We start from the raw sequence: 26,786 nt of genomic DNA, 5'->3' as shown, positions 1-26,786 counted from the left end.
ATTGGAAACTCCTGGAGAATATCTGCCTGGGAAGTATAACATTACAGCCAGCATATTATTCCTCCTCCTGACACACTCCAGAGACAAGTCTTGTCGGCTACAATAAAGCAGACCTCCCATTGTGATCTGATGCGAATGGTTTTTGTTTTTGTTTTCATCACTTTTCATTTTTATTTTATTTTACTGATTTGAAGATGTATTCTGTTAACAAAATACATGTTGTGTCCCTGATGGTGATGTTTTGTTGCCAAAAGGGCTGAATAGCCTACATTTATATTTTACAGATAATAAACTACACATAGGCTACTGTTTATTAGCATTGGACTGTTTTACTTATTTAAGTATTTAGAAACACAAACACTTGTTTGTAGTGGGATGTGAGGATTCTTAAAAAATATACAAAACAGATGAGAACTCATGCCAGTCTGAGTAATATCTCTGAGTGATCAATAATTAAAGCTATTGGCTTGTGTTTCTTTCATTTTTTATTTTATTTTATTTTATTTTTTTACCAAAAATGTTTATTTCTGTAGTTTGGCAGGGCCAGATCTGCTCACCTGACTTATATACTATGGCAAACTCATACAATGAAGCTAAATCACATACTAGTATTTTCTTTCAAAATAAAACAATTGGAGACTGCATGCAACTGATATATGGGTCTGATAACTTTTGACTGCAAGTGTTTCTGTGATTTCCAGTACAGACTGAAGGCTGCTGAAAACAGCTCGAAACTGTCTAACTTCACCGCAACTTTAGCCCATATTATTTTTTTTAACTACAGGTAAAGCATTCCCAAAGATTAAATTATCCTCAGGACTGACAGGGTTGCGTTTTATCACCAAAATAAAAGTCTGTTAAATAAACAAATAAGATCAAGTTAGTCAGCGTCGTATGCTTTACCTGATATGATGTGGTCTTTGTTTCCTCCTCATTTTAATGCAGTAATCAATTTTGCCGTCTTTCATGACCTTTAGAAATCCGATAAAAATGCTTTACATTTAACTTCTCCCTGATTGTTCTGGCATCCCGGTGTTATAACTGGCTAACTGGTTGCCGTGTGATTCGTCACATATTTAATATATATATAACTGTCGATTTCCAGGTCGCATCTCCTATCTACTGTGGATAATATTGTTGTATAAGTGAACACTACATCACAGCCATCTATAAATAAAAAGAACGTATGAAAATATAATGTTTGCCGGATCGGTTAGAGCTGGATTCAAATTCACTACAGCAAAACTAAATTGCTCATGAACCATCACCTCTACTAGTGCACAGCATCTACCATGCTTACTCTGTACTGTGTAAATATCGCAGGTGAAGCAAGGAGAGTAGATGGAGGAGAAGACAAGGGGGCAAATGATGTCATATCCTTGGGGGAAAACACGTGCAGAAAAGTCTGGCCATAAAGTTTATTTTAAAAAAAAAAGAAAAAAAAAAAAGGAAGCTCTGGCCTACACCTGCCGAAAGGCTCAACAGGTAGCGCACAATCATAGAACACTTTGGTTGTGTGCCCGGACAGAAACCATCCTTCTGTTTTTGGAGCCCTCTGCTGTAGTAACCCTCCAGCATCCAGTTAAACTGCGCATGTGTTGCACCCTTGTAGCCCAAGAATGTGTTGAACAGCAAAGAAATCAGCTGCTGGCCCTCATTCCCTGCCAATATGGTGTTGTTTTCATTATTTCAAGTGATTCCATCACATCGACCACAGGAGATGTCGTTTCTTCTCGGCACCCTTGACGTTTATTGAGACAGTTATATGTCAACGATTACGAATGTGCCAGGGGGACTTAATGTTGCAATTAAAACGATTAAAAAAAACCAATAAGTTAAATAAATATGTTGTAAAACTCACAGTAGTTATACATTTTAAAAGATAGAGCACTCTACAAATGTAATATGTTGCATTAGACATCGCAGATGATTAAATGCACAATTTGCCCTTCACCATTTGTAGGACATATCTTGTTATTATTTCCAACGTAGCATTATGATATCAACAAAAGCATTCCCTGCATTTAGCACTAATTTACTGCATTTCATGTTGTTATATAGTATTTAAGAGGGAAAAAATCACCTGCTTTCTATAGAAAGATGGATATGAATGTGCTTCGATGTACATTATATATATATATATATATAGATATATATATGTATCACTCAACCATATATAAAACATACTGTTTGTCACTTGAATAATACTTTTAATACAAATATTCGTAGTACTTTATTTCCCCCATGCCATAATGTGAATTTAATTAAAAGTATGTAGATAAGTATTCAGGAACAGTGTTCTGCTTGTCTGACAGAGATTATAAATGCAGCAGTAGGCTATAACAAAACAATGGACAGATGTTGCAGCTTTGCTCCACATCATATTTAACTGACATTGCTTTGGAATGACTGCTCTGAGGCAAGGATGTCCCATTTTGTTTAATGCCTGTTGCCTCGACTCCTCCGCTTGCATCTCCGTGGGCGGGACTAAGACGCATGCACAAAGTGGGATTTGGGACGTAGCTAAAGACTTACTGGAGGATGGTTTCACACTTTGTGTTTTGTTTGTGACTGGATTATTGGAGATTGTGGGCTTGCCGAGGCAATATGTGGGCAGGTTTGTAGTCCACTTGAAGTCCACTTCATACAAAGATGCACATTTGCCCCTTTGTGGTACATCAGCTTGACAAATGGTTGCTACAACAGATGCTGACACATTTTACTCCTATGATAGGCTCGACTTGTGCTTGTAAATCTACATTAATCTTAACGGATACCGGTTTCACCCAAATGTCTGGCTTAACCCTAGAGAGTAGTGTGCATTCAACAGTGTAGACAAACAAAATGGGCTGTAAAGCCTCCCCTGTTTTTCTATCAATATCACATCGACTTCTGGCTCTTGATGTCTTATACAATTACCATCATTGTTAGTTTGGGACTGCTGCGACCTTTAAATAGTTGTAAGGGCAATCGGTTTTCATCAGGACAGAAACACATTTAAAACTCACCAGAGTGTCCACATTGTTTGAGATTAATAGACTAGAGGTGAAGTAGAAAAGGAAGCTTCCTGGGATTTTTTTGGTCACCTATGACTCAAGCAAATGTTAAAACCTGTAATACAGCATCACAGAGGTGTCTGAGTGTAATGATATTCATCAGTTAGATAATCATCCTAATGTCAGCTAGATTTTCCAAATCTAGCTGACATTGTTTTAATTTGAGCCATACACTTCTGAAGTATAAATAAAAACGTATTTCTGTCTTATTTAAGTAAAGCTGAGCCAACTCATATAATGCAGCTATTTTAGGAGGCCTTCAATCTTGCACATTGTTTTCAAGGCATCACCCACCCTGATGCTGTCACACTTCACAAAGACTTTCCTTGACGTTTGCTCTTTGAAGTCAAAGAACTAAAGGGCCCCAGATGATTTTGTGGAGAAAGACCTTTAATGGGAGTCTGTTTGAAGACAGTGACTGTTATGGGAATGTTGAGTCTAAGCAGCCGCAGCACCTCACATTTCTCAGTCTCCATCATCTCTCTCACACAGATGATTAGGTGTTCGGAGACCAGAACTGATGTGGAGCAGGAGTGATTGAATCACAAAGTGACCCAAATGAAGGAATTGATTGGCCTCGCGATCATGATGTGTGTGAAATGAGTGCACTAAAGTCTCTGACACTGATCTATTACGATTCTTCTCAAGTTTGCTTGTGATTCACTGATACATTGTTCTGACAGCTGCTGTATGGGGGGCTGACATTTGCACTGAGTGGGGGTATTAGAGTGGGCAGATCTGATTGGCACAGGTGAGCGAGTGACGAGGAGAACTGCTATTTAGCAGGAGAATGATATCAGATGAGAGACTGATGTCAAGGCAAAAGAAGAGACTTGGAATTTAATATTTTTTTGTATTCCTCACTATAAAACAGTGTAAAAGCTTTTGTGAAATGGAGGAAATGGGTGTTATTGTATTGACTATGGACTGTATATAAGGAGTGGACATAGCCACCATGACACAATCTATTTGTTTCTAGACTACCATTTTGAAGCATTTTGGCAATTATCACCTTGTTTTTTTCACATCTTGGTTTTTGGAGCCAAAAGTGAATATATTTGGAAGAAACAGTTCAATTAGTTTCTCAACTAGTGCTAGCATTAGCTACCTAGCTTGGTTAGCAAGGTGCAAAAATGAACAGTGGATCCTTAGAGTGTCTTTTAGCACAACCGAACACTGAGCATGATGACTAAACTGTAAAAATTAACTTTCATGAACTTTCAAAGTTCGCCAAACCGGATACCCAAACAACACCATAGTAGCAACTTGTTGATCACTAGGTAGCCCCGCCCCATAGCATATTCCACTTTATCGTCTATTTTGCTGTACTCAAGAAGACTTGAAACTAATGATTGAGAGCGTAAACTCATTAGGAAAATGTTTACTGAGGTAACAAGTCAAGTGAGAAATAGGTTAATTTTCAGACTAATTCAGACTTCTATATGATTGGGCTTCTTTTTGCAGCCAATGCAGAGTCGCCCCTTGCTGGCCATTCAGAAGAATACAGTTTTGAATAACTTCTGCATTGGTATGACTTTTTAAGGCCAAGAGGTTGCTGCTTGGTATGAAAACGTACAATGAAACAAACCTTAGCTAACAGCCATGCTAGCAGCTCTGTAAAGCTGTAAGGCATAGTTGTTCTTTTATTTAATACATAAATAATACTCTATGATCAAAGCATAACAATTCCACAATATTGTGTAATTTCCCAACTCCAATGAAATGTGCTATATACATAAAGGATCGGTTTGAACTTGTGAATCTACACCATGACTTTGAGCTATTTTTGGAATAGCGAGCAGCTGTTTTTTAGGCGATACCTAAACAGCTTCACTCATCAGTGAGCTCCATGCGCTGTTAAAGTTTTGCCACTATAGAACGGCATTCATGTAAATTGGCTGCTTCCCTTGCCTGACTTTGACATTGTCTCATTGCATAAACATGAGTCGTGTGAGATGATATCACACATGGAAATCAGTTTTGGGAAATAGAAACATTTTGCTTTATTTTCTACCACTTCAACCTGAAACAGCAAAAAGGGTTATTTAAACACAGTATATACAGTCATAATGAGAATATCTTTTGAAATCAATTATCTTATTATTCATTAAATGGACCAATCAAACAACCTGCAGGCCCTTCAAAGTTGTGCAGTGTGACATCTGCAGCCTTCCTAGCACCAGACTGCTCTCGTCTTTGATCCGGCTTCATTATGCAGAGGGAGGTTGACCTATCATGAAGGCTGAGACATGCTGTGTTCCAAACTCCCAAATTGTACACACAGAGATGTACTTAGACAGCTGGTTGAGGGAAAATTGTTATTTGGGGCCTCTTCTTTGGGGAAAAATACTACCATATCTTTCTCTGGTTTACACACACTTCACTGCCTGTTATTAGACCAAATTAAGCTTCTGTTATACTCCTCCCTAATGACAGTTTTCCCTGGAAGCTTTGTGCTTTTTATCAGAGCTTCCCATGTCCCTTCCTCACTAATCCCTTCCTCTCGTTAACCTCTTGCCTTATTGCATGCTGTTTTCACATTTTATTTTGCTTTTAGACTTCACGTTTTGTATGACAAACATATTCACAGCCTGCACGTGATAAAGTACACATTTAAAAGGTGATCAATCAAATCAACAATTTCAAAGTATTTGTTTGCTTTGAAGTGAAAGCACTTTCTCTTTATGGGTTTTAAGCCGCTTTATAGGTAGTCATTAATAAAGTAGGTTTTAAACAATATTACACATGCCTGAGGCTGACACATTTCCTGGAGTAACTTAAGAAGAAGTTGTTACATTTTATAGCAGAGTTTGCATTTCTTTCACCCAGCCTTTCTCTTGAGGCTGAAAAATGGGGGTATTCTACGATAAACAGTATATTTGAGGAAAGAAAAAAACTCATCATTTGGCAATTATCACTCTATATTTTTGGCTGGGAAATGCTGCTATAAAACTCTGCAGTATGAATATCTCATCATGACTCAGTCTCTTTAAAAAAGTGGCTACAGCATTTAAACACCCTGTAATTCAGAAGAAATGTTCCCATATTATTTGGAAGATTTTCAGCTGACAGATAAGGAACGTTAAAGCTGTGACCCTGCGTTCACTTTTCAAACTGAAGCTAAACATTGACTCTGGGCTTTATCTCAGAGATTTCGTTTCTCTTAGATGTACCACATAATCTGAATACCAGCTATTGTACTGGAGAGAAAGAGCACTGTGCAAGAGTCCAGGTTGAGTCTAGTGGTGGTCACCTTCAAAAGGCAAGGCTCATCGGTCTCCAGCTCACCCGAATATAGAATAGCTCACTCTCCAGCCTCTCTCTTTACCTTTCTCTGGTGTCTCTCTCCTCATAGCCTCTGCCTTTTATTACTCTCTTTCTTCCTTTCTTATCCTCAGATTGTTGTCACGTTCCCAGTGCCCTCTCCTTCCCCGTCATCTCCTTCACTCTCATTTTCGGCGTGTCTGCTGTCTTGTGCCGTGCCGCAGGGCTCTCTGGCTGATGTAATTTATGCTATCTCCTTTGCTAGTGTGAGAGGAGAGCGTCCTGAAGCCAACACTCTTCATGCAGAGTGCTCCTGTGGGAGGCTGCGAGCAGGAACCGACTGACTGACTCTTTTTCTCTTTCACCATCACTCCATGCACAATGCAACGACCATGCGTGTGAAGAAAACACTTAACCTGCACCTCAGTACAGGATAATTACATATAGTACACAACACCTGTCAGCTGCAGAGACATATAGCATACGATGGCATGGCAGGTATCTGTTCTGCGGCCATTAATCACACCTAAATGTTGTTTTAAGGAGAGATGTGTTTGCTGTGTACAGATGGGAATTTGTATCATGAGTCCATCAGGAATCAATTGTTAGATTTTTTAAACAGGGAAATATTTGATGTTGACCGAATATGTTTATGTGTGGTTTCAGGACTGCAATCCATTTCTGTGACAACAGAGGCGGCTTTGGCAGGGGAATTGAAGAGCGCAATGGAGGGTGACGCCATGAGAACCAATCAGGTGAGAGCGCCGTGGAACTCACAGCAGCTGTAGATCATTTTACTCAGGCCGCTCAATCACTCAGGAGCCTTCCAGCACGTTTGATATGCAAGGCAGCTAGCCCCCTCTGCTTGTGCCAGCAACTTAACATCTTAACATCTTAGAGCAGCAGCTCACACTACATCATGCATTTGATGATTGCCTCACATGATCAAAGATTTTCCGATCTAAATCACTTTGAAAGACAAGTACATAATGCCCCCGGAGACTCCGAAATTCCAATATTTTAATGAAAGCCTAAGTACAGTGATTTGAAGCTCACACACTAAAAGGAAGGATTTTTTGTCTCCCAGGTTCCAGAGGACCAGGGGGAAATGGATGATAGCTCAGAGAAGACCCCCAGCAAAGCCTCCAAATCCCCACAGAAAAGCACCAAGCGGCCGAAGACCGTCCCTGTCAAAGTCACCCTGCTTGACGGCTCAGACTATGAGGCTGGAGTCGAGGTATGCTACTCACTTTTCTTCATGTTTTTCAAGTACTTCAGATTGAGGATGGAGAAAACGGCTAATGGATCCATGTAAAAAAAAGTGACAGTGTTTTAAAAAATATTATAACATATAGTCATGGAAAAAAATATGAGACCACCCTTGTTTTCTTTAATAATGCCTGGTTCAACTAAAGGTATATTATTTTCTGACAAATATAATGATAACAACAAAAATAGCTCATGATAGTTTCAGAGCGGATATCCATTTTTGGAAAATGGCTAGATATCAGCTCTTAAGTTAAACTATCATGAGCTATTTTTGTTGTTATCATTATATTTGTCAGAACAAATGTACCTTTAGTTGTACAAGGCAGTAAGATGAACAAGAAATTGAAGAAAACAATGGTCTAATATTTTTTTCCACGACTGTAGATCATATTCATAATTTCTATGAGTAATAATAACATTTTACTCACCAAACCAAGACATGATCACATCCTCATACCCAAATTACTATTAAAACAAATACTATATACTATACTATACAAATACTATATGACCATTCTACTTAATATTATAAAAAAATCACATGACAAACCAGTATTCTTCCAAACTGTAGGAAGTAATGTATCAAAAACTCACATTGACAGGATCATTTAACAGAAGAATCCACCCATTTGCACTGTGAAGATAGAAAGTTCCAGATGTACACAAACAGGCACAAACCTGCTGCACAGGACCCCCTGTGGGGCGTATCTGAATGTGCCCTTGCGAATGTGTCGAGCATAAGTCAAGCATTACATGTCACTCAAATGTCTGCGTTATTTGAGATATGTGTAATGAGGAGACAGTAACATTCCTCAACTTAATTTATGAAACAAACTGAAAAAAACAAACATATTTCTGTCTGTGATTCTGGAGAAATATTGTTGTTATTTGAACCTGGCACCCAGATCAATCAGTGCTGCTCCAGAACTTTAGCATGTGTAACATCAACCACGCCCCTCGCTCCCACTGCCTTTCTCTTTATACATCCTTGGCCTTTCCCCTGTCCTGTGCACATGCACAAATCGAAGTGCTGTGGGCCTCGGTCCGGTTGTTTCCTATTTACAGAGCCAGGGATCTGTATGAACACTGGATTTGTTTTCAGCAAACACACGAACTGAATAAGAGATATTCACTGAATTTGACAGAAAGTGTATTGGATAAGACTCACAGACTTAATTATGTGATTTTGTTGTTTCCCCTTCTTTTGCATTGGTTTAATGCAATGGGAAAATTAGCGCACAAACTGTCCACACTTAACATCGTAGAGGGAAATGCACATTCATTTGCTACTTTGCAAGTTTTCTGAAAATGTGTTATTCACTTATAACTCTGATCCAGGGCAATACTGCCCGGCTAGCTCCTCAAACTCTGCTGATACAGTAGGAGTAATGTTGAAAATACAGGGTGGTAGGAAATGTTCTTTTGCATCCAGTAGTATAAACTGGGGGAGGAAACCCATCAGGATTCAGTTCTGCAAACATGCAGAAACATAATTAGAAATAATGATTTGAAATGTTGTTTTGCAATGCTATTAAAACACAGTTTTTCCACGCTAAAATGCAGACAGGCTTAAATTTCATATCTCGCTGTGCAGGGTGACCAGGAATACAGCATTTTAAGAAGCCGGTGTACATCTCTCCCATTTGAACAGAGCCCTTGACTCAGCACACTACACCACAGTACACCTCAGTGGGATTTAGCCTCCCTTGGTAATACACGCTACTGAGTCAGGAAATGCAGCTCTGCTGCTATTCTCACTGAGAGGGCAAGTGGCGGATAGAGCGAGGTAAGACAAGCTCTGCATTGTGGGGGATGGAAGGCTCAGATGAGCAATCCCAGGCTTCCATGAATCGTGACTCTGTTGTCTTTTGTATTTGTAAACAGACAACCGTTGCTCATAGTTTATTTGAATTTCACAGTAGCCTGCATGCTTATCATAATTGAACACTGCAGAAATGTATTCTAGAGTGAAATGCCTGTTGGTGAAGAGCAGAGAGTGTCTTAGGGGGTGTTCCACACCAGAGGGAGATCCTGGCCTCGCCTAACAGAGCTGCGAATGTGAATCACATTAAATCCAGCTGTAACCCCATTGGCTGCTGCTGCTGATGGAGTGTGATGTGTGACAGGAATGATCTTGTTGGCTCAACCTCATTCATGTCACTATATTCCTTTTATGGCTTACTGCCTCTCACGTGACCTCACATATTTTACTTACAAGTGGAGAAATATGTCGGGAGTCCTGACTGAAGCATCACACACATATTCTCCTTCAACCCCACCCCCCCAACCCTCCCCCATCTCTCCCTCTGTCTTGGTTATGGGCATGCACACACATTTCTTCATGTCACCTGGGCAGTGACACTAGAGGTATTGGGCTTTGACAGAAAATCCATACAGTTGATGGATGAGTGCTCTTACGTTTGACCGGGGAGAAAATAGAATGGGAAAAGGAAAGAGGAGGAGGAAAAGATGAAGAGAGCGGGGGAGGAGGTGGAGAGAGATGGAGAGGAGGTAGATATCAGGAGCGCTTGCTTGTGTACTTACGTATGCGAGTGTGTGTATCACTGTGTGTGGAATGGGAAAAAAAGCCAAGTGGGGACGCAATGATGAATGCAGTGAAATCATTGCTTTAATGGCAGTCATGATGTCCACTGAGCGAGCGTGCTCTGATGATAAAACCACAGAGAGGGAGCCAGGGCCTGCTATTGATGTTTGGCTCACGACATCATAGATATTGACCGAGCTCAGTGTATTTGTCCAGTCTTTAACCTGAAGCCATACTATTTAAGAAGAACTGCACCACCTGCTTACTGTACTTAACAGCCTCAAAGCTTACAAACTCTAGCTATTACTTTTCCCAAAAGCCTTTCTGAATGAAACATCTGGCTTTTTAAATCACATCCTTAGGAGACGGTTGTAGCAGTATTTTCACTACTTAAACTTTGGCTGAACGGTATTTTCCCTGAATGTCCAACCCATGAAATATTCATCCACAGTTGAATCATTTCTGCTGGTTAACCACATGACCATGCGACTTTCCACTTTATTAAAGTGACCGGGTTTGGGGTTTGCAAAGCACTCTGTGCCACTGATATGTCGGAGCTAACACTTATTTAAGAGGTGCCTCATTCACACAGTGATAGAATAATAAAAAATAACTGCTTTTGTGCATTTATGCCAAGTCTTTCCTGTTCTGTCTGGCACAACTGTGCTACGATCCTGAAAATCCGACCCAGACCAAATCATTTCTGTAGCTTTTTTCTCTTGGGTTGCAGTGGTAGCAAAAAGTAAAAAGTGGGACAATCTACGTAGTGCATGCAAACACAGGATAAAGCATTGAACCTACAGTTCAGTGTTGAACATTCTTACATTAAAAGTTCCTCCTGAGAGAAAACCACCAGCTTCATAAATGTGAGGTTCATCTGATCATGTGGTTAATGAGTAAAAGCAAATAAAAGATTCATGACACTGGGACTCTCAGCCTCCTCAAAGAATGATAACATCAGTTTATCTAAAGTACATTCTGCACCCCTCTGCAGCATCGCTCTCTGTGTGACTGTGAGTTCAGTCTCCTGCTCAAGGGAACTTCAGGATGAATACCTGCCAAGGATCAGTGTGTCTATACCGTGCTTCAAGAAAAAGAGCTTTTAAAAATCAGACTTTTTTTTTTTTTTTTAAGGTTTGGAACTTAGGAACTGCATTAAACATCTTAATATTTATATAAACAATATTTATGCATATTTTTCTCCAAGTGGTCATGAGCCAATCTTGGTTCATGAGTTGTTAAAACTGTTCATAAAATTTCTCTGGAACCAGACGATATTTGCTGTCCCAACTTCAAATAATGCTAATTGTATTCACATGTCTTTCCACCATGGAAGCCAGCAAGTGTTTGTTTACTTCAAATGTTTTTTACAGTGACAGTGAAATCAAGAAAGTGTCAAGCCAATGTCTGGTTTTACTCTTGGCTGCTGTTTTATTCAAGAACTGTCATTCCAACTATTTTACACCTGAAGCTCAGTTTACTTATCACGAGGAGTATTACGAAGCCTGTGAAAACAGCTGAATTGAGGGAGCCTTCTGAAGTCTGAAAATTAAACCTGGTATTGTCATCATGGCTACCATTTTGAAGCCTTGTGTTTGGAATTTTAGCTGTCAACATTTTGGGGGTTTTGGAGCCAGGAGTGACTATATTTGGACAAGAGCATGGAGCTAATGGAGGAGAATGCTAAGTTACCAGCGAACTATGGTACTAGCTAGCTAGCTTTATTAGCAAGGTGCAAGTCTATACTTTACATTAACTTTGATATATATATGCTAATTTTGGCTAATTAAACTTGATTTGACTTGATATTTAAATGTACACATAGCACCTTGGGGGAAACTTATCAGTTACAAGTTAGCCAATATGTCTCTTTTACTCTAAATGGGACCATAATTTACTAAATTAACATCATGCTGTATTGAAAGCGATTGAGACCATAAACTTGGGAAAATGTTTAGTGATGTAGTAAATAAAGTGGGGTCCTTTTCTTAAAGACAATACAATCAGACTTCTTTTTGCAACCAGTGGAGTCACCCCCTGCTGGCCATTAGAAAGAATGCAGGTCTAAGGCACTTTGCATTGGACCCAGAGGTTTTCCTTTGGATTTGAGGCTTCAACCTTATCACAGAAAGCCTGTTTTACTTAGTGAAGGTTTGGGGTTTTTAAGGACATGGACTTTTATATGTAGGTCAAATGAAAGAGGGTATATAAAGCACTGAGCTTCGGCCATGATAGGGACTATAATTCAGGATATCTCTGCCTCTGTAGCCTTAATTTGAAGATTTATACAGTTAAAAAAAAAATCTGTCTCTCGCAGGTCGCCGGATGTTGAGGAAGTGCAGTACTAAAGCTAGAATTGTTGGATTTACAGCTGTGAAGTTTGAGCACAAAAGTCTTGTTGCATAGTGCATAATAGAAGCTATGCCTACTCGTGCTAACTTTACTATCTTTATAGTTTGTCCAAAATATTATCCCTTCACTTGAATTAGTTAAAGTGACTATGTTTGATAGATTACTCTCTCCTCAGCCAGCCATTAACCCAGACACACACACACTGTCTCTTCTCATCTTGTTTGCATGGGCGAGGCGATCTGCAAAATGGATTTCTAGGATTACACCAAATGGCTGCTAACACAATCAGCCCACAGAACTAGTTACAGAAATGTGATTGGAGCCAATTGGAGCGACAACGAAATCTCATCAGCAGCTCCTGAATTGGTTGCCATGCTTGGGGGACCACCTGAGATGTGTGTTGCAATTTCATTTTGTACGAAAATCGAATATATGCGCCACTCCCAAAAAAATCCCTGACTGCAGCCTCTGCCTGTTGATCAGCATTATTGTCTCAGTGCTTCGCCCGTGGCAGCCTCAGTGCAGCAGGATATCAATTATTATTAATTTCATTGAGAGACAGATGATTTTATAATGGTTAATTAATTGGCCTTTCTTAAATATTTAAAAGGTATGCTGACTGTACTGCTGGCTGCTCCTACCAGAGCTGAACAAAGCTCTGTGGTGGCCTCCTCGTAACCAGAGACAGAGAAAGCGAGAGGGCACACGCACACACAGAAGGGACCTATTACTTCTGTTTCCATGGTAACAGCTGCTTGGTTGCTTTGTCGCCATAGGAGCCAGGTTTCCCTAGGAGATGAATCTGGCTTGTGTGTTCCTCTGTGTGTGTGTGTGTGTGTGTGTTGCTGTGTGCATGTGCATGTGTGTGTGTGGAGATAGCGTTTTGCCAAGGCTTTCTGTGCGTCCCACAGAGGGCCTGATTTCAGCCCTGAAGGGTTGGATAGAAAAAGGTGTGGTCTGTTGAAACGCCACTGATGCGAAATGCATTTCTTCCCCTTATAAAGGCATACAGAGCGTAGCTCCTCCTGCTCCACAGGGGAGAGGACAGACTGGAAGCCTCTCTCAGACTACAGTTGGGTGGATTTTTTTTCTGTGTGTGTGTGACTCCTTTGTGTTATAAGATATGAATCAAAAAAATATTGTGTAAATAAAATACAGCTATAATTAACTAGATAACCAACTTACAAATTGCATCATGATTACAATTTTGCATTTTGCAAATACTGTGAATGTAAACATGAAATATGAGGGAAGAAACAAGGTTATAACAGGCAACAAAGGTTCCCAGCTGGAATCAAACCAGAGACTGTGATGGTCACTTGGTCACTTGGATGAACACTGGTCCAGCAGATGCCCCACAATCTTAAACTTACAACACTCTGCCCTCATATTTTTGTCTTTTAAAGGACATGATGTTCATATAACCTGGACCTGCACTGTGTGTCACCTGCCCACTCACTGAGTCTTTTAATATGTTTGTGTGCGTGTGTGTGTGTAACAGAAATTTGCCAGGGGCCAGACCCTGCTGGACATGGTGTGTGGCCATCTGAACCTGCTGGAGAGAGACTACTTTGGCCTGACTTTCCAGGACACGGACAACGCCAAGGTCAGACACACAGATACACAAACACAGACACAAACACACTTGAGTTAATTATAATTATTCTAAATTCTACAACTGAAGCTTTGTTCTCGAGCCAAATATAGCTGCAATTAAACCAAAGGACACCAATCTTAGAAACTACCCTGAATCAGCTGGTGTGAAGTCCAAAATCAATTTCCAAACTAGAGAGCATCTTGCGATGGTTCACACCATCTGCAACACCAAATCGGGCCAAGGGGGTAAAGTGGGGGATCAATGGCCCGTTACCAATTATTTCCTACCCTCCTACTCCCAGCACCTCTCAGTCAACCACACCCATCTTCTTTGCCTTGATCTTGACCCCAACTACACGCGTGCAAAGTTTTGTGATGGATGTTGACAAAAGCACAGAAGCAAAGAATTCAAACCTGCTTCTTCAGTAGTTTCTGCTACAGTGTTACACACACACACACACACACACACACACACACAGACTCACAAGATGAAAACAATACCATCCACACACTGCTGCGGCAAATAATGAAGCTTAAGCTATAGACCTCACACGTACACAGAGATTAGGTGCATGTGTGCACTGGGTGTTTATTATGTGTCGGGATTTATCTATTACTTTGCGAATGTTCACCAAGTTCTTAGCAATAAAATCAAATTCAATGTGGTCACATTAGTATTTATCTACCCTTTAAAGCTCTATGGGAAGACTTTAACAAAAAAAAACACTGCTCTTTCATAAGCGTAGTTGACTCAAACGGCATGTAATAAAGCATTTAACTGCCTCAGAATTCGTAATATGTGGTTAGTAATCTGGCACAAAGTGGTGGAGCAGATGTATAGTTGTTGTGGAAGTAGTGGAGTTTTATTTGTTAACAATGTGTTTCTTGATCCATCATGATTTGCAAGCACTCAGCAGCTCAGGCTTGTTTACTGTGTAAAATCTTCTAAAGTGCAACAGACTTTGGTTCTGTTCAGAAAATCTTTTGTTCTGTGATCATAATGAGATAATGTGGGCATAATGAGGGCACTGTTGTGCTTTATAGTGTGTCTAAGGCCAAATATATGTGTTGACAATGGATTTGCTTTCTTTACACCTGATTTTAATAGATTTTTTGAATTAGATTTTGTCACTGATTTCATAGCAAATGTCAGCCAGCCTTCCAGCCCAGCAGCCCCTTTAACCAGACTGTTTTTCCAGGTGATAAAAAGCAGTGAGCCCCGGGTTGCCCTTTTAACCGTACTTAACCACTTACAGCCTGGGAGCAGCATACATGGCCTTTAACCTTTTAAAATGTGATTAGACAGTATGGCCTTTTAAAAGTGGTGCACAGGGTCCACGGTGCACCATGAAAGCCCCAGTGACATTAAGCGTAGGGAGCTGCATTCAACTGGCATTTATAGCCCCAATATTGATGCTGTCAGTGTTTAGAGAAGCCTTCATCCATTTTCTTGTTGCATGAATATTTTATATTAAAAGAAGAAAAGAAATTAAAAAAGAAATAAAAAAAAAATTAGAATAAGGATGATTTTGCTGAGGTTGAATTTCTCAAAGGGGATTGTCTCTTTCTTTCCTTATCAGCATTGGTTGGATCCCTCCAAAGAGATTAAGAAGCAAATTCGGGGTAAGTGCAGAAAGCACACACACACACACACAAACCTTTCAGCCAAGCAGACACACACACACAGTCCAACAAACCCACACACATATAACAGCCCTTCGCAAAACAACCTTGCTTGTGGTTTGTCCACAGTTGGTTCCTGGATCTTTGGATTTTCTGTCAAATTCTACCCTCCAGACCCATCTGTGCTCATTGAAGACATCACCAGGTAGGTGTGATACAACAACTCAGCTCACAGTTAAAGAGCACGGGTTTGTTTTGATTGTCTGAAGCTAACATGTCGGGTCATCCTGCAGATATTGTACTTTTGACAGAATTTATAGAAAGAATGTAACAGCCAAGACAGAGTGTGCTACGCAGCAAGCAAGACGTATTTAATAAAGGTTGAACACAAGGAGTTGGCTGAAGTAGCCTTTGGAGGCAATTGTGAAACTATGACACCACCTTCAATGATAGTGATCACAAATCTCAGAAGCCCTGAGAGGCAAATGATCCATTTTCTAAGTCTGATAGAAATTGTTTTCTCTCTGTTTATGACTTTTAAGAACAGGTGAAAAAAGGTCATCTGTGAAACTAGTGTCCTTTTTAGAACATCAGCGAAGAGGTGCCCTTCAGCCTCTCATGGTCCAATACAATCATAAACTATATCTCACATAACAGCCATCATAACAAGAATGTCTTCAGATACTGTAAGGCTTTAACAAGTGCATTTGGTTGCTGAATGGAGCCTGATAAAATTTGCTCGGTTACATTTCTGACAGAGACTGGATGTAACGATGGAACTGTATTGAATGGGTTGAATGTGTTGTTGTTGCTACTAGAGATAGAATGTTTAATTTAAACCAACTGCTGGACATGTTTTGATCATGAGACATTACTGTTTGTATTTGAAGCAATACAGTTCAATCTGTGACACTTGATGATGTCTATTTTCATTGTTATAATATTGAGAGAGAGAGAAGAGAGAGAGAGAGAGAGAGAGAGAGAGAGAGAGAGAGAGAGAGAGAGAGAGAGAGACAGAGAGAGAGAGACAGAGTGAGAATTTCAGAGTATCTTCTCTTTTTGTTTCTTTTTCTTTTTTTTCTTCTCTTATTGTTTCTTTTGTGGTACACCACACCACAGTTAGTATAATGAATGCTGCCTCCACCAAAATTAAGTAATTAAGTAATTAAACACAGAAAACATAGCTTTTGTAAATTGGAGGAGACATGTCAACTAGTCCCACGTGGCAATAATGTGTTTTTTTATAAATTAACCGTACAGAACTGCTTGAATAGTCTGTTTACCCAAATCACACAAAAAAACATTAAATGTGTTATTAATGGAGTTTGTGGTTTGTGGTTCTTAATGTATTCTACATTAAACCCAAGAGTCCTTGCTGTTTTCATTAGGGCCCATTTTATGCTAAACTGCTAACTGTTGACAGTGAGGTCTGTGGATTATCCTAAATCCTTGGAAACTGCTTCTGGAAAGACATTGCTGTTGAGTTAATCAGTGACTTTCCACCACAATTCTGTTGAATTGGGATAATAACTGATCAGTTCAGAGGCTGAAAAGTTGGTTTCCAGCTGAAACCGCAAATTGGAGGTTTTCCTCCTCATGCACATAGTAGTCTTCTACATCTTCTTTTGATTAATACTTGTTCCATGCTTGTTTATGAAATAACCACAATAACAAAAGGCTTGAAGGTAATCAATGTAATGTGCCATCTTGCTCCTTATGTTTACTTTCGTTGCGTTGCAGGTTATACATATACAAATACGTATATATATATATATATATATATATATATATATATGTATATATATATATATATATGTATATATATATATATATGTATATATATATATATATATGTATATATATATATATATGTATATATATATATATATATACATATATATATATATATATATACACACATATATATATATATATATGTATATATATATATATATATATATATATATATATACATATATACAGTACAGGCCAAAAGTTTGGACACACCTTCTCATTCAATGTTTTTCCTTTATTTTCATGACTATTGACATTGTATACTAATGTATATATATGTACATATGTACATATATGTACATATATATACATTAGTAAATGATAATGTTATAAAACAGTAGAGAGTTGTATGAAAGCACTTGATGACTGTCCAAAACCATTTGCAATTTGTTGGAAGGAATGATAAACGGCTACTATGATGTGCACAAATGACTAAATGTTGTGGAGGTTGAACTAACTGTTGTGCAAATGTTAATAGTGATGTGAGAAATGCACCAAAGTGACTGAGAAAAACTGTATATGTAGCAGTCACACTGACCAAGGGAAGCGATTTCTTTGTCCTTTAAAATCAATTTGAAATTCCCCGATAGTGATCAGCTCAGACAGATTCAAGTCCTTTTGCAAAGTATTCCAGGACAAAGGGGCGGCGTAATTAAAAGCTTTCTCACTCTTGGCACCAGCATCTCTACAATATTTTGACAGCGTAGACCATATTACGTTTGGTTTCAACACATGTATGTTCTCAGATATGAAGGGAGCAGTCCAAGAATATATTTGTAGATAAAAACGAACCAATGACCCTGCGAACATACAAAGAAGGCATTTCAGCCGTGGCATACGAAATGATGTGTGCGATTTTCACAGCCAGTAATGAAACGCAGAGCACAATGACAAACACAATCCTTTAGGCTTTGATTAGTTGCATTCATAAAAAGCTGATCACCATAATCCATTAAAGGCAAGAAAGTTGCAGAAATCAAATATTTCCTTGACTGATAAGAGAAGCATGATTTGTTTCTGAAAAAGAATCCTAATTTTAGTTTCGGTTTTGTCACAAGGCTATCAATGTGGGGTTTAAATGATAGCTTCTGATCAATAGTGATCCCTAAATATTCATAAGCCGTGACCCCTTCAATTTAATCACCTTGAACTTTTGTGATCTTTGGCAAGTTGGGTGTCAACTCTCTACCATTAGAGAAGATAAGTTTTGATTTGTCCACATTTAATACCAACCTTAGTTGAGCTAGATGGGATTTAACCACATCAAAAGCAGATTGCAGGTATTTAATGGTCTGAACTGGGGAAGGGGACACGTTGAGGACACATCCTTGATTACAATGGTTCAGCTCAAAATTGGTGGAAACACAGGCAGATTTGCTAGAAAGCACCAAGGTTCCGTGAACCCTGATTAAGCTTGGGTTCAAGAACCAGAGGGACTGTAGAAAATTGGCATGACTGAAAAATCCAGCAGTGTTTCTCCCAGATATTCCTTGACGATGTTGACACTTGATGTTTTAGCAGCATTCTACCTCCACCTCCTGTGTTTCTTTAGGTACTACCTGTGCCTGCAGCTGAGGGACGACATCCTATCCGGTCGTCTGCCCTGCTCGTTCGTCACCCACGCCCTCCTGGGCTCCTACACAGTCCAGGCCGAACTGGGAGACTACGAGGCGGAGGAACATGGCCCCGACTACGTCAACGACTTTCGCTTTGCGCCCAACCAGACACGTGAGCTGGAGGAGAGAGTGATGGAGCTGCATCGGAACTACAGGTCAAAGAAAATACGACTCCATTAATTAAATTGAATGCCATGAGGATAATGGCAAATGCTGGTCTTTTTGATTTGTGGGATGAATATTAAAGAAGTGATGAATCATGTGGCATTTGTATCCTAGGGGAATGAGTCCAGCAGAGGCAGAGGTGAACTTTCTAGAAAATGCCAAGAAGCTTTCAATGTATGGAGTGGACCTGCATCATGCAAAGGTAAATAAAGGAGATATCTGTGGACACACTTGTGTCCGAGGTTTTCTGAGGCTCAATATCTTCTGTTTACACCAGGATTCAGAAGGAATTGACATAATGCTTGGTGTGAGCGCCAACGGTTTGCTAATCTACCGAGACCGCCTAAGGATCAACCGATTTGCCTGGCCAAAAATCCTCAAGATCTCCTACAAGAGAAGCAACTTCTACATCAAAATCCGCCCAGGAGAGGTAAATAAAAACTGTCATCATCTCATCATTTGCACCTTGCTTGAATTAGGGATTCACCGTGCATTTATTGCCTGCACATTCCCTCTAGATTAGCTCACGATAGTCATTCTGGCAGAGCGGAGGCAAGTGGAATGAAGGATCATTTGGTAAAGAGCCAACTCCACATTTCTATTTCATGGTTTCACAGTTGTTAAAATTACATCACTGTCTCTTTTGACTTGTCCCAAGCAGCATAAATAGTCATTTCATGGTTTGATAAAAGTGTTACTTTTGAGATTTATCCGCAGCAAACCATGTGACAACTGACGAGGACATTATTTATAGCCCCTCAGCTGTACCGTTCTTAAAGATTAAGCTGATAGGTCATGTTTTTATTCTTCTCCTCCTTCTCTCTTCCTCTATGGTGACTTTAAAGCGTGATTAGCCCGTCATGAGGATTTGCACTTTCATCAAGGATTTCACTTGCAAATGTTAGAGCCACATTATGCTTGCTCTGGTTTTCAATGCCCTGAAATTATTATGATTTACTGTTTCTTTTTTAAAATTCCTTCATTCTTTGGCCTTTGGGGTATCTGCAGTGTGTTTTACATTCACTGCCAAACTGACATTGACGTCTTTATGGCGAATATCAAAGCCATTCTGTGCATATACTTTGTTTTGCATATCTATCCTCTTAAGTCAGCTGCCACTTCAAATTTGCCTGCAGGGTCGTCATCATGTTTTAAAGCCCCTTTTGTCCAGGCAGATTTTTTTTTTTTGTTGAACAAGAGTTGGCTTCCTCTTGTGAATGGACCAGTCCTAATGTTTAAAGACCTGTTATATTGCTAATAACCTATTGATTTGAAAGCATCTTCTTCTGCTCACACCACTGAACATCTGATGGAGTGAGTGCATGAACGGCTAATTTGTAGGTTGGTTAGACATGGAAAATCTACCTTCAATGGCAGTGGGAGAATATATTTTTACGAGTAAACAGAAAAACAGCATTGATTTCTCCATTGCTGCGGAGTAAACACAATTCACCCCTGCCACCATTCTTCCATCTTTCCCCGCACTTGCTCCATTCACTCTCCTTCTCTTCTTCACCTCCTTTCCTTCGCCACCACATCCAATCCTCCTCCCCTCACTACTCAGTACGAACAGTTTGAGAGCACCATAGGCTTCAAGCTGCCCAACCATCGGGCTTCGAAGCGATTGTGGAAGGTCTGCATTGAGCACCATACCTTCTTCAGGTAGGACTTCACAGACAGACACACTTTTTCTTCACTGTAGTCATTACACCCTGCATGAACTTTTAACACTTGGCACAATAGAGCTATCTTTCAAGTGACACCTTTTCTTTCTTACAGGTACCAAAGTTCTTTATGCTATCTGTGAAACTGTAAATTCATAGGGAGCCTCCTGATTAATTTGCTGCTAATTATAGGTAAAATGGAGACAGAGAAGAGTTGGTACACTTCTAATTAATTAATTCTAATTAATTGCTTAGCTATTGTAAGGTAGATAGTCTTTTATTCAGTACACAGCAGTTCAGCTGAAGGTGCAAAAATGTAAAATTTGACTACAGACAAGCTGGTACAAAGCCTCCTGTAACAGATTATTTTCTTGGGTTGAAATGAGAGAAAAGTTTTTCCAGTCAATTTAGAAAAGATACCACTTTCATGTGTTTATGGTAAAAGTATAGCTAAAGCCAGGAGATGGTTAGCTTAGCTTCAACTAGAAACAGAAAGCCTACGACAAAATCTGCCAACCAGCACCTCGAAAACTCACAAACTAGCACCTAACATCCTCTCTGTTTAATCCATACAAAACCCAGAGTATAAAAGTGTGAAATAGACATGATGTGGCTTCGTGGGGCCAGACTACTTCTTGGCTTAGCACGGTAACTTCCTGGATTCTCCTGTGCAGTTGCATAACAATAACTTCTAAACTTCGTGATTATTTATGAGGTGAGATACATCACAATTATCTCTAAAATAGTGTTGGCCCCTATAATCATATGAACAGAACACTTGATGCTAAATAATACTGCAGACTGGTGCTCATGTGTGTACATGTTGTGACATTGTGAACCACCCAATCATTTCCTGAGGTAAAGTTTTCCATTTGCTGTGCTGTCATTATCACATTTATCTGTGATCTGCACAGCTGTTTCACACACAAGTCCAGTTATTACAGAGTATTACAGAGTTTTAGATAATCAACACTTCCGCTGACCTACAGTCACTTCCTCCTGGCCTTTGCACGTAGCGCTTTTGCACACATTGGAACCAAAATAGAAGGTGCACATTGAGAAGCAAACACAGTCTGTGCCCCAAGACCTACTATTGTGCTTGGCATTAATTATTCAAATTTCAAGGGTGCAAAATAATAAACTGTAAGCTCAGGGTGCAATACATGCTTTTTCACCCCTGAATTGGGCCTGGCCGTGCCATGTGCATGCCACCAAGATTAATGCACATGCATGTCAATGAGCAGGGTCTCGCACATCACAATAAACCACCGTTGTCTTTATTTTCACTGTAATTTCTATCAATCATCAACTGTTGTTCTATTAGAAAAAAATACTAGGAAATTAGGGACCAGATTCCAGTGGTGGAAATAGAATTCAGATCCCATACTTAAGTAAAAGTACGAATATCACACTGCAGAATTACTCCACTACAAGTAAAAGTCCTGCATTCAAAACGTGCTGAAGTAAAAGCACGAAAATATCTGCATCAAAATGTACTTTAAGTATCGAAAGTAAAAGTACTCGTTATGCAGAATGGACCTACTCAGATTGTTATACATTACAAAATTTATTATTGAATTAATATTATTGATGCATTTATGTAAGCAGCGTTTTAAGTTTCTCAAGGTAGGGCTCATTTAAACTACTTAATATACTGTTACGAGGTTTAATTAAAAAAAAAGTCTAATCACTTTAAATTGATCATGTTATTTATGTAAAATCTTGACGTGAAAAGTAACTAAAGCTGCCGGCTAAATCAAGTAGTAGCTAAAAAGTATAAAGTTACATAAGTAGAAATACTCAAGTAAAGTACAAGTACGTCAAAATTGTACTTAATTACAATACTTGAGTAAATGTACTTAGTTACTTTCCACCACTGCCAGATTCTAAATATTCTAAACTTTGTTAAAAAGTAAAAGACATTCAGTGTGCAGAATTTGTAGCAGATTTTCACACTGAACCTTCCTGCAGGTTGGTTTCCCCGGAGCCACCTCCCAAGGGCTTCCTGGTGATTGGCTCCAAGTTCCGCTACAGCGGGCGGACACAAGCCCAGACCAGACAGGCCAGCGCTCTGATTGACAGGCCTGCACCTCAGTTCGAGCGGTCCGTTAGCAAGAGGTACATGCTGCCCCGAAGCATTGATGGAGGTAAGAACCCAGACAATTTCACTGTCCACATGGAGGTGCACTTATATTACCTGTAAGGCAAAAACTCCAGCCCGGATTGATGGATAAATAGTAAAGTATGCATGAAAACATACTTTTAATTTCAGCCACAGGGTTTATTGATTTTGTGTTGGCTCTTACTTTGTGATTTAATGTTAGATCATTGCCCTCATATCCTCCCATTGCACTTCACCAGCCTCAGCTCTGGGCTACAGTATGGACCAGCTGTCCCAGCGAAGCTCCAGTGAACGCACACAGTTCATGTCCAGAGAAGACCTGGACCAGGAGGGCAGCCTGGACCTGGACCACGATCAGTACCACTATCAAGACCAAGACCAGGACCAGTTCACAGATCAGGAGCTGGAGCAGTACGATGGCCAGGATCAAGACCATGTTCACAAGCAAACTTGGGATTCTCACCACATCCCGACTCCAACCAAGACTTTGGAGCTCAAGGTAAGAGGCGTTCAAATACACAGAAACATCACAACGCCACAGCCCGTCAAACAACAGAATAAACAAACACCTGATACATAAAAAAAAATGTCTTTCAAGTGTGAAACTACAACACAGTTTGTAAAGTACAACGAAACACACAAAATCAGTTTCATTGGCTTATTTGAAAACATACACGGTTTCCCCCTCAAGTCTGAGAAATCCCTCATGAACTTCTGACTAACGCTTCTCATCCTTTTCTCTCACATTCCTCTTCATTTAAGACTGTAATCACCACCCCTAGTCTTTCTCTCCTCGGCCCAATTCCCCCTATTTCCTGTTCCTTTGCAGACTATTTTTTCAATCTCAAAGTCTAACTTGACCTCTTTGCTGCCAGTAATATTTTTTACCCCAGCATCATGTCCTAACAGTTCTTCTCTCCCCCCTGCTGTAAAGTTAACACACTCTGCTAACCTCTGCTCTCTTCTCTCTGCCATCTACCTCGTCCTCTGCTGCAGGGTGAGGAGGAAGGCTCGCCTGTAGATTCAAAACCAGAGGTATTTGGCCTTGGAGCTTTGTGTCTGTGTGCGTGGTTTTGGTCATTTGAGGTCATGCACTCATACTCAGTGTTTGTTAAACACAACCGTTTTTGATCGTTTGTCTCTGGAGGGAATGTTTTTTCTTTTCATGTCATGATTTCCAGGATTTCTCTCAGTATGATCCATGGAAACTGCATGAATCAATCTTCAGATGAATAGACACAAAATTTTTAATATGGATTTATTCAGGCTCTTTCTTCCCTTTTTTCATGTCCATCCACTGGAAAATTCTTATTAGATTTTTCTTCATAGGCATTTAGCCTTTATCCAGAGTGACTTAATCACTGGAAAAGCTTCTTTTATCAAATGTCAACACATCTTTAACAGTGTCCCTGTGTGAATTAGAGGGATTGATTGTTAATAGCAGGATAAACAGATGGCCCTTAAGCACTGTTGATGATTCAGTGCATCAGTGGTTCCCCAGTTGGCTAATCTCCTGGTACTCCAGCTTAGATACATGAAAGTCTCATTATTTTATTTAATAAATAATTATTTTTAATGCAAAAACAGCTTTCTTGATGCATTTTCTTATTTGTTTTAAAGATGCACAAATTAATTTTACGTTTCATTTGAATGGTAAAGGTTTTCCAGTATATGTAGCCTGGTATAATTCCTGCAGGATGTTGGTGGGTGTTTGTGTTATTAAGTACTGCAGAAATATTGGGATTGCATTAGGGCACTTAATGGTCTGTTCATTTGTGGTTTTGTAATGGCCTCTCACCAAATCTTTGGATGAAGAAGTATGGGAATAATCCCCCTCTCCAAACACTCAGCTCGGTCAATAGATGACTGCATTAATTATCAATTGGCTGACACTGAAATGGATTGTCCCTGTCTTCTTGGCAGAACATTAAACGGCTTAACAGTCTTTAGTCAAAATCCTCGATGGTGTCAACTGTTTGTCTGTCCGTCTGGCCGCCTGCCTTTTTGACTCACCTGCAGCACTTTAGAGGGAGATGATGAGGCCCCCTTGTGTCAAGATTTGATTGATCGATGATCTATAAACTAGATAGGATCCTGGCTAAAAATGTAAGGGGATGTTGACCTTTGACCCCTACCCTCCCAACCAAGAATCACCCTTGGTAAAAGGGGGGTTCCCAAGAAAAACGTGATGTATCTGTGAAGGATGCCACCGACTGAGGCTCTGCATGAGGAGTGGTCTCGGCCAATTTCTGTTTATATGTATTGATGCTTTTATGTAAGCAGGGTTTAATTTTGTAAAGACAGGGCTCATTTTACTTAATATACTGTTGTAAGATTTAATAAAAAAAAGTCTCATCACTTTAAATTGATCATATATTTTATGTTAAATCTCGACCTGAAAAGTAACTAAAGCTGGCAACTAAATGTACTGGAGTAAAAAGTACAATATTTGCCTAAAATGTAGTGGAGTAGACGTTTAAAGTTACATAAAATAGAAATACTCAAGTAAAGTACAAGTACCTCAGCATTGTCCTTAAGTACAGTACTTGAGTAAATGTACTTAGTTACTTTCCACCACTGAGTACCTGACAGTTGACAAGTACTGATTATGCATTACCAATGAGACATGCATTACCACAGGTTGCTCCAGCATCGGAACCAAATATAAATATAAAGCATTATACTAATAAACAGACTAATTCACTCATATATATATATCAGGGCCAATCTCAATGTAGTCAAGTTTTTGACCTTTATAGTCTGAGAGAGTCCCTCTCTCCACTGCAAAAAACATCCCACTCTTTTTGGCAAGCTGAAGTGTTCACTGGGGCAGGCGGTAATACTGCCTATGCACACGGATATCAAGACCCAGAAAGTCCGCCAGTTGGTCGGCTTTGTTGGCACCACTCTCCCTTGCAGACTTGTCAGCTAGGAGCTCCATAGCTGAGACCATTGATGGTTTTAGGAGTAAAGAGTACAGTAGGAGTACAATTTCTGCTCTGGTGAAGAAATCTCACATTATGATAATATTATTGATAATAATAATAATAATAATGGTAAAGATAATAATAATATTTTTTATTTATAGAGCACTTTTCAAAACACATGTTACAAAGTGTTTTACCAAGTTAAAAAAAGCTATAAAACAACAGATAAAAATAATGTTAGTAGTTCTGTGCAATTAAAAGACGGTAAAGTTCAGGTAAAATCAGGAAAAGCTCTCTGATAAAAGAATGTTTTAAGAAGAGACTTAAAAGAGATCACTGACTCAGATGACCGCAGGTAGATTAGTTAGATCGTATTTTAGAAATATTTCGAAGGTGATAAAAACAGGATGGCACAAGCTTTGTGGTGTGTTGTTCAAAACATAAGTTATTATTATATCATAAAACCAGACTCCAAGATTCTTTGCGGCAGGAGTAATATTATCATATTATGTTCTTGAGTGAGGTGAGACATGCAGCCACGGATGTGGATTCAGAATGACTGCTCTCTGGTGGTACATACATTCTCACTGGATTAAAAATGTCAACATTTCTTACATTTTAGCCAGGATCCTATCTAGGTCATAAATCATCCATTAATCAAAAATTGACACAAGGGGGCCTTATCATTTCCGCCCTATCCGTCTCTCACTTTACCTCTTTGTCTCTGCACGCATCTGTTCTCCAAACCACTCACCCACCACCCAACCCCCAAATCCTCAACCTCCTGCTTTGC

General features: G+C 39.5%; 1 protein-coding gene across 4 annotated transcripts in view; it reads left to right on the top strand.

Moving 5' to 3' along the window:
- The window catches only part of si:dkey-178k16.1 (band 4.1-like protein 1), a 50,736-nt gene that overhangs the window by 11,346 nt on the left and 12,604 nt on the right, over nucleotides 1–26,786 (top strand). The window contains exons 1-12 of one of the 4 annotated variants that reach the window (XM_059333731.1): nucleotides 6,854–7,075; nucleotides 7,408–7,557; nucleotides 13,988–14,092; nucleotides 15,663–15,705; nucleotides 15,835–15,910; nucleotides 19,052–19,270; nucleotides 19,395–19,482; nucleotides 19,558–19,710; nucleotides 20,845–20,942; nucleotides 22,916–23,091; nucleotides 23,306–23,565; nucleotides 24,063–24,101. In XM_059333731.1, coding sequence (XP_059189714.1) covers nucleotides 6,869–7,075; nucleotides 7,408–7,557; nucleotides 13,988–14,092; nucleotides 15,663–15,705; nucleotides 15,835–15,910; nucleotides 19,052–19,270; nucleotides 19,395–19,482; nucleotides 19,558–19,710; nucleotides 20,845–20,942; nucleotides 22,916–23,091; nucleotides 23,306–23,565; nucleotides 24,063–24,101 — 1,614 coding nt within the window. In that variant the 5' untranslated portion in view covers nucleotides 6,854–6,868. Of the gene's footprint in view, nucleotides 1–6,853; nucleotides 7,076–7,407; nucleotides 7,558–13,987; nucleotides 14,093–15,662; nucleotides 15,706–15,834; nucleotides 15,911–19,051; nucleotides 19,271–19,394; nucleotides 19,711–20,844; nucleotides 20,943–22,915; nucleotides 23,092–23,305; nucleotides 23,566–24,062; nucleotides 24,102–26,786 lie in introns of those variants that run through there. The other 3 variants (XM_059333728.1, XM_059333729.1, XM_059333730.1) reach the window with 3 other exon arrangements.

The sequence above is a fragment of the Centropristis striata genome, chromosome 5 (genome assembly GCF_030273125.1).
Source record: "Centropristis striata isolate RG_2023a ecotype Rhode Island chromosome 5, C.striata_1.0, whole genome shotgun sequence".
Lineage (NCBI taxonomy): Eukaryota > Metazoa > Chordata > Actinopteri > Perciformes > Serranidae > Centropristis > Centropristis striata.
The sequence above is the reverse complement of the archived record's forward strand: the minus strand, read 5'-3'. Positions and strand labels throughout refer to the sequence as shown.